Source organism: Pongo pygmaeus, chromosome 1, assembly GCF_028885625.2.
Source record: "Pongo pygmaeus isolate AG05252 chromosome 1, NHGRI_mPonPyg2-v2.0_pri, whole genome shotgun sequence".
Taxonomy (NCBI): domain Eukaryota; kingdom Metazoa; phylum Chordata; class Mammalia; order Primates; family Hominidae; genus Pongo; species Pongo pygmaeus.
This window is the reverse complement of record NC_072373.2, coordinates 52,828,888-52,844,297: the sequence shown is the minus strand read 5'-3', so window position 1 is coordinate 52,844,297 and position 15,410 is coordinate 52,828,888. Positions and strand designations below refer to the sequence as shown.

At 34.3% G+C, this 15,410-nt stretch overlaps 1 protein-coding gene across 5 annotated transcripts in view; it reads left to right on the top strand.

The window, feature by feature from the left end:
* CFH (complement factor H) overlaps window positions 1-15,410 on the top strand; it is a 107,922-nt gene that overhangs the window by 35,558 nt on the left and 56,954 nt on the right. For all 5 annotated transcript variants that reach the window (XM_054452254.2, XM_054452249.2, XM_054452255.2 and 2 more), the window contains exons 7-9: window positions 3,776-3,949; window positions 8,087-8,281; window positions 8,726-8,902. In XM_054452254.2, coding sequence (XP_054308229.1) covers window positions 3,776-3,949; window positions 8,087-8,281; window positions 8,726-8,902 — 546 coding nt within the window. The remainder of the gene's footprint in view (window positions 1-3,775; window positions 3,950-8,086; window positions 8,282-8,725; window positions 8,903-15,410) is intronic.

Sequence of the window (15,410 nt, the reverse complement as noted above, 5' to 3'; positions counted from 1 at the left end):
TAAGACTCTGGGAATTTAGTTTTATTTGAACATGTGACTCTGTAGCATGTTCATTGTAGTCATCTGATTTTTTCATCTCTTTTACTTCTTCACTTTGCTACCTACTTAAAACTCTTCCTTAGAACATATTTGTTTTCACAATGAGAGATCCATCTGTTTTTCCCAAATGTATTACTGCATTTCTATTCTTGCTTCTCTTGAACACTAATTGATTCACACACACACACACACACACTCCAAAGACTCTACATTTATAAAACATTTTTCTTTTATAATTTTTTTCCATTTCTCAGTCACAAATACAAGTAAAACCTGAATAATCAAGACCATGCTTGTGGGTCCTGCTTTCTTTAGGAAAAGAGATACCAAGAGAAGGCACTGGGATTGGGTACTCCTTTTCAGAAGACAGTTCACTAATAAGCGATATAAATAAAGGAAGATTCATCTCAAATTAGTTAAGCATACACTCTCTCTTACCACGTTTTATTTTATTGAAATATACTTTGCGCTTATTAGATATAGAGAAGTCTTTCTTAATAAAAGAATTCCACTCTTTGTATGCCAACTAATATAGCATAAACACGACTATTTTCTTGGTACAAAACAAGGATCTACTTGCTGATATAAGATGAATTCAAAATCTGTACACATCATTTTCTCTGAAATCAGGTAACTTCAAACTCTCTTTGTTGCTTCTAAATCTATAAGAAGTTTGGAATTAAATAATAAGATAATATTAAAGTAAAATAGTCTACTTAAATTTTAAATACTTAAATTTTCTTCAGTCTGGTCTATGGCACATACATGTCAGAGGACTGATTTGAAGGTGAATTGTCAAAACTTTGGTCTCTGTGTCCAATAGGGACAATCTGTAACAGAAAGTTATTTACAGAAACAATCAAAGGTACCAAGAACTGCTAAATGAAAGCTATCTTTGATCCAAATCTATCTCTTCCCTGTACAGATGGGATTTTCTATTGGTTGAAAGCATAGAGTGCTAACCTTGAATTAGTATTCTAACTTCAAATGACTAATGGTTGTTTCCAATAGTAGGAAAATATGGATAGTCTCAAGTATTACTTTGGATAAAGGTACAGGTTCGGGCAATGTTTTAATAACATGATTTATTTTAAAAAAGATTATGAGTGTAAGAAATTAAGGTTTATCACAGGATTTATATCTACTGCTTGAGCATAATCACCAGAAGTCCTTCTATTCTTAATTAACAAAATTGTTCCATATTATTTTATTGATTTCTTAGTTAAACTCTTGTTTTTTGCATCTCATAGCTTTTGACTTCAAAAATTGGTATTAAATTGAGCAATATCATAAGGAAAAATAATTGAAGATACATAAACTGAACTTTAATGGGTATATGACAATATGATAGAGAAGAATGAAGTGACAGAGAAAAAAAGAAAAAAGGAATACATTTAAGACTCATTTGAAGTTAGTGTCAACATCAAACACTGAAGACATATTTTTACATAAAATATTAAAATTTTAAAACTTGTATATTAAGTCACATACATATCGTTTCTCATATAATTATTGCTAATCTAAATATATTATCCTGTTAGCTATAGAGATATATTAAAGCTTATTCTGTCAGAATGAAGTATAAACTTAGGAGCTGAATGGACACAGTGGAAGTATGGTATTGAGAAGAGGAAATATATAATGAATAATTAAAACTTTATAAAATTTTATGTTTGACTAAATGTACAACTTATGAGAAAGGAATGGTGGTAGTATAGAGAAGAAGTAGAAAAATGGCAGGAGATGAGATGTGACAAGTAGGCAGGGCCTAAAAATTAAGTAAAGGAGAAGAGGAGAAGCAAAAAATATAAGTAAAGGAAAATAATAAAACATAAAAGAAAAGCATCACTTAAACAAAGACAAGGAGAAGCAGGAGAACATAAATATATAAGGTAATGGAGAACAACAAAAAGTATGTAATCAACAGAGTCAAATATTACAGAGTTTTATCTGTTCAGTTCAATAAATAATTAAGAAGTCCATAAGATGTACCAGTGACTGGAATATGTGAAATGCAAAGCATTTCTGAATTTGGACATTGGAGCTCATTGGTAGCTTTTATCAGAACAATGGCAACAAAATAGAGGTGTCAGAAACTAGGTAGTAGTGAGTTGAAGAATAAATGTGAGAAGGGAAAGTGGAGACAGCAATTATAAAATGGTATTTTAAGGATTTTGGTTTTGAAGGGGAGGAGAAATGTAGTACATTAGCTAAACTTGAACAAAGGGTTGAGAGAAGGGACTTAAAATTGGAAAAGCTTCCATATCAATTTAAGAGTGTATGATAAGGTAAGAAAGAGTGAAGGAATAAACAATGGTTTAAAATACAGGGGAAAATGAAAGAATTAAAGCTAACCTGAATTTGAAAGCAACACCTCACCATTGAAGACTAAACTAAAGACTTAAATCAGTATAGATACAGATAATGTTGAGGAGTGCTGGAAAGAAGTATAGGAAACTCACTACTGGTGGTCTCAATTGTTTTGTGTGAATGGAGACTTATTATCTGTTGATGAAGAGGCAATTGTTTCAGGTGGCTTGAGAAAAGTGAGGAGACTATGGATCATTTACTATGGGAAATCGAATAGTAAATAAATTGGGGGTATGTGAATGGATTTCAAGCAATGCTGAATGTTCACCACAGCTTTTTAGTCCAAAATAAAATATGACTCCAATATAAGTGGTCATATAGCTTTTCTACAATACTTAAAATGCATAGTATTTTATTTTAAAAGGAATATTGCAAATGGATCCAATATTGAGATATAGCAGAGTTAATGGAAAGGAATGAGAAGGTGCTCTATAGATTAGGATACACTGGGCCCAAGGATGGCAAACTATAGGCTGCAGGTAAAATACAACTGCCCCCTTTGTGTAAACAAAGTTTTATTGCAACACAGCCATGTTCGTTTGTTTATGTGTTGTTTTTCACTACTTTTGTACTATAATGGCAGAGTTGAGTTGTTGCAGCAGAGACCTTTTATCTGGCCCTTTACGGAAAAGGTTTTCCAAACCCTCTGCTATTTTATCCTATTATAGTAAGAAAAATGTAATGTAATATCTCAATGTTTAAGATATTAAGACTAAAGTTTATTTTCATTCATGTTCACTTTCAATGAAGATCAGAAGGGACTTTACTCATTGTATTAATTGTAAGAATCAAGTGACAGAAACATCATTTTTTTCATGTCCTTCTTTAATCATGGTATCTTTGGGAAAGAGAACGTAAAGATTCATACAATGGCTTTTAAAACTTCTCTCTAAAGTGAAAGATATTACTTCCACTTTTATTATAGTCTCCTACACAATCACATGGCCACAGTTACTTCAAAGAGGAAGGGTTTTGCAGTCCTATCAATTGTCCAAAAGAAAGAAACCCTGAATATTTGTAAACAATCCTTATGAGAACCACAGAAACCAAAGAATAGAAGGAAAGTGAAGTAAGAATTGAAGTTATATGTGATAAGAACATTGCCAGTTATGGAAAATCATGAAGTATGGGATGACTTTGGAGAAGAAGGGATTAAGAGCCCAGGAGGTACAAATATGTCAAATGAGAATATAGTGAAGGGAAAAATAAGTGATATACCAGAAAGGATACTATGATATGTTCATTTTAATGCCATTTTATATTATGCTAAGGACAAATAAATAACAGCTACTTTTAAATGTTTATATAAATGATGAATTTTAATGGATACTTATTTCTGCATTATCCACATATCCTTTTTTTTCAGAAAAAACATGTAATAATCCTTATATTCCAAATGGTGACTACTCACCTTTAAGGATTAAACACAGAACTGGAGATGAAATCAGGTACCAGTGTAGAAATGGTTTTTATCCTGCAACCCGGGGAAATATAGCAAAATGCACAAGTACTGGCTGGATACCTGCTCCAAGATGTACCAGTAAGTTCCATTTATATCTTGACCCATTTCTTAATTCTGAAATTTCTTTTAAACACATAAAAATCGGGACTCAATAAAACCAAATATTTGTCTTATTGTGTATACAAAGTAAGCCTGTTGGAAGCATTCTTTAGTTTTCGAAGTTGTCAAAACTCATTTTTTTTGCTACTCAAAATTAAATGTGTATGTGTGTTTATGAATGTATGTTTCCCTAATTAATAAATTCTTCCAATATCTGAATTAAAACACTAGATAAAAATAATGTCATCTAACACATAGTATATTAGTTATTTATTGCATTGTAACAAAATACCCCAAAAACATATTTACTTAAAACAACTAACCTTTATTATCTTACTGTTTCTATCAGTCAGTAATCTCAAAATGGCTTATATAAGTAGTTGTGAATCAGACTGTCTTCTTGTGTTTCAATCAGGATCATGGCCCAGGCTACAGTGATCAGAAGGCTTGGCTGGGCAGGATGAACTGCTTCTAACATTGCTGACATACATGGCTGTTGTCAGGAGGCCTCAGGTCCTTACCACATAGGCCTTTCCATGAGTTGATAAATGGCAGCTTTCTCCAGCACTACTAATCTGAGAATAGAGGAAGCCACAATACCATGTATTAGTCCGTTCTCACACTACTAGAAAGAACTACCTGAGACTGGATAATTTATGAAGAAAAGAGGTTAAATTGACTCACAGTTCCACAGCCTGTACAGGAAGCATGGCTGGGAGGCCTTAGGAAACTTACAATCATGGTGGAAGGTGAAGGGGAGGCAAGCACATCTTACCATGGCAGAGCAGGAGAGAGAGAGAGCAAAGGGGAAAGTGCTACACACTTTTAAACAACCAGGTCTCATGAGAACTCACTCACTATCATGAAAACAGCAAGGGGGAGATCCATCTCTATGATCCAATCACCTCCCTCAATATTGGGAATTACAATTCAACATGAGATGTGTGTGGGGACACAGAGCCAAACCATATCAATTATCTACTCACACACTGTTAACTTCAGCCATATCTATTCTTTCGAAGTGAGACACTAAGTCCAGCATACATCCAAGGGGAGAGAAATTAGGCAGCACTATTTGGAGCGAGGAGTGTTGAAGGACTCCAAGTCTTAGTCATTTCCTAGTGTTGGAGGTAATTTCCTAAAATCATCACATGTAGCAAAATACCACTCAAGTCAACAGAGTATTTTATTTCTGGGATGCTCCTTTACCCCTTTTTAATATTTTTTCTCTCTCTACAATCAAATTTCTTTTCTTTCTATCTAGAAGTACATAGACAAGATGTACTACACTTAAAGTACACATTCCATGAAAGAAAAATATGATACAAATGATTGATCAATGACTTCAACTTTAATTCCTGGCATAATTCCAATCCCTAAGAGAGGAAGCTATTATCAGTATGAAACAGATTTCAATGTGCATAAGAATTATAAGGAAAATATTTAATGATTTTATGGTTGGCTTATGACAATGTAGTTCAGCCCAAATGTACCTAAACCGAGACCCAACTATATTTGGATTTCAATTATTAATGTTCAACAATGAACCATCTGGAGTTCTCATGGACAAGATAGAGGAGTTGATCAGTTATATGATTTATCAGTTTTTAATTTCATTAAATAACCATATCTAATTATCAGATGCAGGACTTTATTCTCAGGCCTGCTTCATTACTCACTTGTGTCATTGAACAGTTTAATGATTTAGGGGAAGTGCAGTACAAATTCACAATTGGAATGATACAGAGGATGATAATAATGAATCTGCATTAGGGCAGTTCAGCATTCAAAGAGAATCTTATGTGCTAAGCTGAATCTAATAAGATGAAATTTAACAATGTTGACTCTAAGATCCTGGACTTGGGTCAAATAAATTACAGTATGAATATATTGGCAGCAGTTATAAAAATTAGTGAATATTTTTATCAATTTTAAGATCTGTTTGAGCCAACTTTATGATGGAAACACCATAAACGCTGTGAAACCAAAAACTACATTTGTAGAAGTGTAACAAGTAGAATGAAGCTATTTGAAGTCCTTCTATTCTCAGTCCTGATGAGACCCTCTGTGGATACTAATATTTGCCTCAAGGAATCAATTTGTAAAAGGGATAAAAACAGATGTAAATGTGACCAAATTAGAGAATAGCTAAATAGCTCGAGCCTGAGGTAATGATATATGTTTTTAATTATGCCTCCTTTTTATTCTTTTTGGAAAGAAATCTCAGTGGACAATTTTATTTTATGACATTCTGGGAAATACCACAATAAGATGGATCCTCATACTTGTTTTGAAATCAGCCACAAGCTTTCAAATCTCTACTCTACCATTTAATGTGAAATTCAATGAGATCTTTAAGACACAGCTCCTGCAAATCCAAGACTCAAGCTTTCCAAATGCAGAATTATTGTTAAATAATACATGTCTCAACAAATCATGATGAAATTTGTAAATCCAATGGTAAATAGAAAATATTCCAAATCTTTAAAAAGTGGTGGGGAAAAATGGAGAATGTTACTTAAAAGAAATAAGACTAAGTAAATGTTTTAATTTCAACACTGGGAGCTTCAGATAAATAGGGAAAAAATCTATCAATTATAAGATATATGGATGGTAGGCCAAGAAACTATACTGAAAGAAGTATCATTCACTAGTCTTTGTTAGAGAAAGACATTTAAGATATACAATTATTCAGTTTATAATCCACATAATAAATGTAGAAACTACATGAAAATTTCTCTAATCAAATACCAAAGAAAATAAATCACTGAATTTAAGAAAGATGGAGATGAAAAAGAATATTTATATGTGTGTGTGTATGTGTGTATTGAAATTCTTTTTAACTTATTGCATAAGATTTATTGAAATAGAAATATATTTCATGGAAAACATTATTACCATTTTGTTATTGAAAGTACTAGATAATCTATAAATAATCCCATGAAAAGAGCAAATTTTCTGAAAAATATATAAACCTGTTAATATAATAAATAACACTCAAATGTATTTGTCAAAATTAATATATAATAACTTAGTAAAATGTAATTATATTGTACCTTACTTAAATATATTTTATGACATTAAAATTATTTTGCTCTCCAATTAAAATTAGAAATAAACAAAAAAAGTTAATCAAAATCTTAACTATTTGGATATGAAGAAATATTTCTAGTCTGTTTCTCTGGTTAAATACAGACTGGAGAACTTGTCTCAATGAATTGTTTGAGGCATGAATTAACTGTTATTCTTCTGTGCGGTATCATCAAAGAAAATTTTTGTGTTTCTCTATATTTTTACATTGTCTGCAATAAATAGGAAAGAGCCTAATTTATTTATTTATTTATATTTTTCGAGGTGGAGTCTCGCTCTGTAACCCATGCTGGAGTGCAATGACACAATCTCGATTCACTGCAAAGTCTGCCTCCTGGGTTCAGCGATTCTCTTGCCTCTGCCTTCTAAGTAGCTGGAATTACAGGGGCGCACCACCAGGCCCGGCTAATTTTTTTTTGTATTTTTAGTAGAGACGGGGTTTCACCATGTTGGCCCGGCTGGTCTCGAACTCCTTACCTCAAGTGATCTGCCTGTCTCAGCCTTCCAAAGTGCTGGGATTACAGGCGTGAGCCACTGCGCCCAGCCCATGAATTCAATCTAAAACAAATAAAAACCTTAAATCCCTCAAAATACTACCTCCTTACATTGAATTGTTCTGAGAAGAAAATGCAGGGCTCTTGTTTACTGATGAGAACAGAAAAGAGCTAAGCGGTAAAACTGGCATATTTCTCAACCGAAAAGCTTATTTAATTACCCAGGGATAGGATATGTGTATTTAAGGGAAATACATTCAATAGGTCTGTACATTTTTCTTTCTGGAGAGGCTTCATACAAATTTACGCATCATGTGATCCACAAGACCTCATTTCATCTTCATTAACAAGGACCTTCTTGTCACATATCTCAGTCATCTGAGTTCTATCCTTTGTTTTGACCTAGAAATCCTAATGGAATGTGTAATTATACTAAGAAGAGAATATAATTCAGTGATAAAAATTGATCTCTAATATGATTGTTTATTACAGTAAAACTTCTTTACACTTTTTTTAAAATTTTTATTGCAAGTGAAACCTTGTGATTATCCAGACATTAAACATGGAAGTCTATATTATGAGAGTATGCGTAGACCATACTTTCCAGTAGCTGTAGGAACATCTTACTCCTATTACTGTGATGACCATTTTGAGACTTCGTCAGGAAGTTACTGGGATTACATTCATTGCACACAAGATGGATGGTCGCCAGCAGTACCATGTCTCAGTAAGTAAACCTCTGAACTGCTATACATGTATAAAACTTTAAAAGATTGAAGAGAGGAGAGCACATAAGTGATTACACTTGTCTTATGTAACAGAAATAGGGCCAGTAAAAGAGTTGTTCAAGCAAAGTGACCAAAATAGATCTTTTCTATTATGAGGACTTCTTCTTGAAAATCACAGGAGAAATAAATATAGGGACTTTATGAGAATATCTATATAATTTATACATCTTTTAATTACAAAAACTAAAGATAAGTAATATTGAATATTGATATTTCTTTTTGTACAAACCTTTGTTAGTAACTAGTTCGTCTTCAGTTATACATTATTTTTGGATGTTTATGCAATCTTATTTAAATATTGTAAAAATAATTGTAATATACTATTTTGAGCAAATTTATGTTTCTCATTTACTTTATTTATTTATCCTTGTTATGGTCCTTAGGAAAATGTTATTTTCCTTATTTGGAAAACGGCTATAATCAAAATTATGGAAGAAAATTTGTGCAGGGTAACTCTATAGAAGTTGCCTGCCATTCTGGCTACGGTCTTCCAAAAGCACAGACCACAGTTACATGTATGGAGAATGGCTGGTCTCCTACTCCCAGATGCATCCGTGTCAGTAAGTACACTACTCTGAGATCCTAGCATGTTCACGTCTTTCTAAGTAACATAGATGACATTCTAAGACTCATCTATATTAACTGTGGCAAAATGTTTATGTCACCTTGTTTTGCCAATGGACCTATTTAGTTTTTGTTTTTTCAATTGTGTATAAATGAATATACAAATTTCTTGATAAGTACATAGTAAAATAAATTCTTCTATTAATGGGCATTAGTCAAGAATACAGTAAAAGAATTTGAACACAATATTTGTTGGTTAAATGAAGTCATATTGAAGTGGCATCATTGTCTGAGTAAATACCTGAGGTTCGTTATCTCACACCAAGAAGATTAAGGACGTGGACACACACAAGGAGTGAGTTTAGGAGCACAGGTTTAATAGGCAAAAGAAAGAGAAAGGAGAACAGCTTCCTCTCTTGTGAGAGATAGCGGCACCTGAAAGCGAATCCCTGTGCCTGGTGGAGTGCACTGGATTTTATAAACAGTCTTGAGGAAGCAGTGTCTGATTTACATAGGGCCCAAAGATTGGTTAAACTAGGTGTGACATTTACATAATATGCCAGGAAGCTGGCCGCCCCACCCTAATCTTATTAATCAAATGGGATCTTTGCCTGGCTAGCGCCATGTTGCTTTCTCCTTACTGTACACCTGGCTGGCAAAGAGAAGGGAAGATGCAGCTGCCATATGAACATGCCTAGTCCCAGGTAGCCTTTTCCTACTGGCACAACTGCTGGCATTCACCTTGAAAGCTTCCAGCTTACTTGTCTATGTTTGCAGTTTGATTTTACAGGCTTCTCTTGTTAGAAAAGAAAATGATTTGGGGGCTACCTTTCATTAAAAGGAAAAACCTTATCAAGGACTGCTGTACCCTCACTATCTGCCTAAACAATTTTTTCTCAACTCCTATATCAATATTAATATGTGCATTGGAATCAATCATTCGACTCAAAATAATTATACAATTATAGTTTAAAATAGAAAGTAAATACGATGATACCGAATAATTCATATATTCAAGCAGTGATATGATATTTTTACAGTAAAGCTATTTGACTTTCTCTAGTATATGTAAGTACAAATGGGTATTCTGGGATCTTGTGCATATTCTACTCTAGAAGGTTTCCTACAGTATTTATTCCAACATACATTTATATCAACAGTTCCTTCTTTTTTTACATGTTAATGATTGGTGATGTCACATTTTAATGTTTAAAAATTGAGTGGCTATAAAATGTTACAGTATTATAGTGTAAATTTGCATTTCTTTTACCACTAACTGGGTTTAGAATATATATTCACAGTTTAGTTGGTATTTAATGCTTCTAATCTTTGGAAAGGCAGTTTGATTTTCTTTATTTACCTTTTTGAGAGTTTTGGTATTATTAGTTGGAATCATCTTAATAATTCTGAATATAAAATCTCTTTTAATTACATGTAATGCAAATGCATTCTCTTTGTGGCTAGTATTTTTCTTTCCTTTTTTCTGCATTGTGAACATAAGTTGCTCATTTTACTACATAATAGTCAATCTTTTTTCATGATGAATGTTTCTTGTTTCTATTTAAAGGAATACTTCAAAAACACAGAGCCACTATACTATTCTTTATCCTAAAAAGTTACATGTTATCTTTTCTTTTCATATTTTAAAAATATTTTGTGTTGATTTTATTCATGATAATGGCTGTATTTCATTTTTAAATGAAATATGGTAAACTCAACCATTTCCCTAACAATTTTCATAGTACCTTTCTCAAACAGTATATTTTTTATTATATATTTTGTACATTGTGTGTGTATATACACACACAATGACTACTATTCTGAGTATTCTGCACTATTAGTAAACAATTTTTTAACCAGCGTTGCAGTAACCCTCTATTGAATTTTATTTATTTATTTTATTTTGTTATTTTATTTTGAGATAGAATCTCACTCTGTCACCCAGGCTGGAGTGCAATGCCGCGATCTCGCCTCGCTGCAACCTCCACTCCCTGAATTTTAATTAATATAGGTTTTTAATAAGTATGGATATGACTTTTCACCCTAATCATGACCTTTCACCCAAATCTTTTTGCTTCATCAGTCTCTTTTTTGTGTCTTCATTCAGTGTCAGATGATCCCACTGAATGAAGAGACATTCATTCGTAGATTTTTTATTTTATTTTTTCTTCATAGATTAATTGAGGCTAATAATATGCCTTGATTAGATATGCAATTTCTCCTGATATCAAACAACTCAATCAAGGTTTATTCCTCTTGGTTTGATTTTGGAGCTGATTGTAGAATCAACTACTTATTTTTTCTCTTTCTTTCCTTCCTTCCTTCCTTTTTCTTTCTTTCTTTCTTTTTTCTCTTTCTTTCTCTTCCTCTTTCTTCTTTTTCTTTCTTTCCTTCTCTTCCTTCTCTTTCTTTTTCTCTCATTCTTTTTTCTTTCTTCCTTTCTTTGTCTACCTTTCTCCTTCTTTTTCTTTTTTCTCTTTCTTTCTTTCTCTTTCTTTTTCTTCTTTTCTCTTTCTTTCCTTCCTTCTTTCTTTCTTTCTTCTTTCCCTCCCTCCTTTCTCTCCCGCCCTCTCTCCCCTCCCTCCCTCCCTCCCTTCTTTCCTTCCTTCCTTCCTTCCTTCCTTTTGTCCCAAGTTTGTCTGGCTCAAGTTATTATTAAGAATGTTACTATTTTACTCTTCATTTTAGACCCTGTACTTTAGTCAGGTTATTTAGCTACTTTACAGTGGTCATATAATTAACAAGTCTTTTTTTTTTATTATACTTTAAGTTTTAGGGAACATGTGCACAATGCGCAGGTTAGTTACATATGTATACATGTGCCATGCTGGTGTGCTGCACCCATTAACTCGCCATTTAGCATTAGGTATATCTCCTAATGCTATCCCTCCCCACTCCCCCCACCCCACAACAGTCCCCAGAATGTGAAGTTCCCCTTCCTGTGTCCATATGTTCTCATTGTTCAATTCCCATCTATGAGTGAGAACATGTGGTGTTTGGTATTTTGTCCTTGCAAGAGTTTACTGAGAATGATGATTTCCAGTTTCATCCATGTCTCTACAAAGGACATGAACTCATCCTTTTTTATGGCTGCATAGTATTCCATGGTGTATATGTGCCACATTTTCTTAATTCAGTCTATCATTGTTGGACATTTGGGTTGGTTCCAAGTCTTTGCTATTGTGAATAGTGCTGCAATAAACATACGTGTGCATGTGTCTTTATAGCAGCATGATTTATAGTCCTTTGGGTATATACCCAGTAATGGGATGGCTGGGTCAAATGGTATTTCTAATTCTAGATCCCTGAGGAATCGCCACACTGATTTCCACAATGGTTGAACTAGTTTACAGTCCCACCAACAGTGTAAAAGTGTTCCTATTTCTCCACATCCTCTCCAGCACCTGTTGTTTCCTGACTTTTTAATGATCGCCATTCTAACTGGTGTGAGATGGTATCTCATTGTGATTTTGATTTGCATTTCTCTGGTAGCCAGTGATGATGAGCATTTTTTCATGTGTCTTTTGGCTGCATAAATGTCTTCTTTTGAGAAGTGTCTGTTCATATCCTTTGCCCACTTTTTGATGGGATTGTTTTTTTCTTGTAAATTTGTTGGAGTTCATTGTAGATTCTGGATATTAGCCCTTTGTCAGATGAGTAGGTTGCGAAAATTTTCTCCCATTTTGTAGGTTGCCTGTTCACTCTGATGGTAGTTTCTTCTGCTGTGCAGAAGCTCTTGAGTTTAATTAGATCCCATTCGTCAATTTTGGCTTTTGTTGCCATTGCTTTTGGTGTTTTAGACATGAAGTCCTTGCCCATGCCTTTGTCCTTAATGGTAACGCCTAGGTTTTCTTCTAGGGTTTTTATGATTTTAGGTCTAACGTTTAAGTCTTTAATCCATCTTGAATTAATTTTTGTATAAGGAGTAAGGAAGGGATCCAGTTTCAGCTTTCTACATATGGCTAGCCAGTTTTCCCAGCACCATTTATTAAATAGGGAATCCTTTCCCCATTGCTTGTTTTTCCCAGGTTTGTCAAAGATCAGATAGTTGTAGATATGTGGCGGTATTTCTGAGGGCTCTGTTCTGTTCCATCGATCTATATCTCTGTTTTGGTACCAGTACCATGCTGTTTTGGTTACTGTAGCCTTCTAGTATAGTCTGAAGTCAGGTAGCATGATGCCTCCAGCTTTGTTGTTTTGGCTTAGGATTGACTTGGCAATGCGAGCTCTTTTTTGGTTCCATATGAACTTTAAAGTAGTTTTTTCCAATTCTGTGAAGAAAGTCACTGTTAGCTTGATGGGGATGGCATAGAATCTATAAATTACCTTGGGAAGTATGGTCATTTTCACGATATTGATTCTTCCTACCCATGAGCATGGAATGTTCTTCCATTTGTTTGTATCCTCTTTTATTTCATTGAGCAGTGGTTTGTAGTTCTCCTTGAAGAGGTCCTTCACATCCCTTGTAAGTTGGATTCCTAAGTATTTTACCCTCTTTGAAGCAATTGTGAATGGGAATTCACTCATGATTTGGCTCTCTGTTTGTCTGTTATTGGTGTATAAGAATGCTTGTAATTTTTGTACATTGATTTTGTATCCTGAGACTTTGCTGAAGTTGCTTATCAGCTTAAGGAGATTTTGGGCTGAGACAATGGGGTTTTCTAGATATACTATCATGTCATCTGCAAACAGGGACAATTTGACTTCCTCTTTTCCTAATTGAATACCCTTTATTTCTTTCTCCTGCCTAATTGCCCTGGCCAGAACTTCCAACACTAGGCTGAATAGAAGTGGTGAGAGAGGGCAGCCCTGTCTTGTGCCAGTTTTCAAAGGGAATGCTTCCAGTTTTTCCCATTCAGTATGATATTGGTTGTGGGTTTGTCATAGATAGCTCTTATTATTTTGAGATATGTCCCATCAATACCTAATTTATTGAGAGTTTTTAGCATGAAGGGTTGTTGAATTTTGTCAAAGGCCTTTTCTGCATCTATTGAGATAATCATGTGGTTTTTGTCTTTGGTTCTGTTTATATGCTGGATTACATTTATTGATTTGCGTATATTGAACCAGCCTTGCATCCCAGGGATGAAGCCCACTTGATCATGGTGGATAAGCTTTTTGATGTGCTGCTGGATTCAGTTTGCCAGTATTTTATTGAGGATTTTTGCATCAATGTTCATCAAGGATATTGGTCTAAAATTCACTTTTTTTGTTGTGTCTCTGCCCGGCTTTGGTATCAGGATGATGCTGGCCTCATAAAATGAGTTAGGGAGGATTCCCTCTTTTTCTATTGATTGGAATAGTTTCAGAAGGAATGGTACCAGTTCCTCCTTATACCTCTGGTAGAATTCGGCTGTGAATCCATCTGGTCCTGGACTCTTTTTGGTAGGTAAGCTATTGATTATTGCCACAATTTCAGCTCCTGTTATTGGTCTATTCAGAGATTCAACTTCTTCCTGGTTTAGTCTTGGGAGAGTGTATGTGTCAAGGAATTTATCCATTTCTTCTAGATTTTCTAGTTTATTTGCATAGAGGTGTTTGTAGTATTCTCTGATGGTAGTTTGTATTTCTGTGGGATCGGTGGTGATATCCCCTTTATCATTTTCTATTGTGTCTATTTGATTCTTCTCTCTTTTTTTCTTTGTTAGTCTTGCTAGCGGTCTACCAATTTTGTTGATCCTTTCAAAAAACCAGCTCCTGGATTCATTAATTTTTTGAAGGGTTTTTTGTGTCTCTATTTCCTTCAGTTCTGCTCTGATTTTAGTTATTTCTTGCCTTCTGCTAGCTTTTGAATGTGTTTGCTCTTGCTTTTCTAGTTCTTTTAGTTGTGATGTTAGGTTGTCAATTTTGGATCTTTCCTGCTTTCTCTTGTGGGCATTTAGTGCTATAAATTTCCCTCTACACACTGCTTTGAATGTGTCCCAGATATTCTGGTACATTGCGTCTTTGTTCTCGTTGGTTTCAAAGAACATCTTTATTTCTGCCTTCATTTCGTTATGTACCCAGTAGTCATTCAGGAGCAGGTTGTTCAGTTTCCATGTAGTTGAGTGGTTTTGAGTGAGTTTCTTAATCCTGAGTTCTAGTTTGATTGCACTGTGGTCTGAGAGACAGTTTGTTATAATTTCTGTTCTTTTACATTTGCTGAGGAGAGCTTTACTTCCAACTATGTGGTCAATTTTGGAATAGGTGCGGTGTGGTGCTGAAAAAAATGTATGTTCTGTTGATTTGGGGTGGAGAGTTCTGTAGATGTCTATTAGGTCCTTTTGGTGCAGAGCTGAGTTCAATTCCTGGGTATCCTTGTTAACTTTCTGTCTCATTGATCTGTCTAATGTTGACAGTGGGGTGTTAAAGACTCCCATTATTATTGTGTGGGAGTCTAAGTCTCTTTGTAGGTCACTCAGGACTTGCTTGGGGGCAGGGCACAGACAAACAAAAAGACAGCAGTAACCTCTGCAGAGTTAAATGTACCTGTCTGACAGCTTTGAGGAGAGCAGTGGTTCTCCC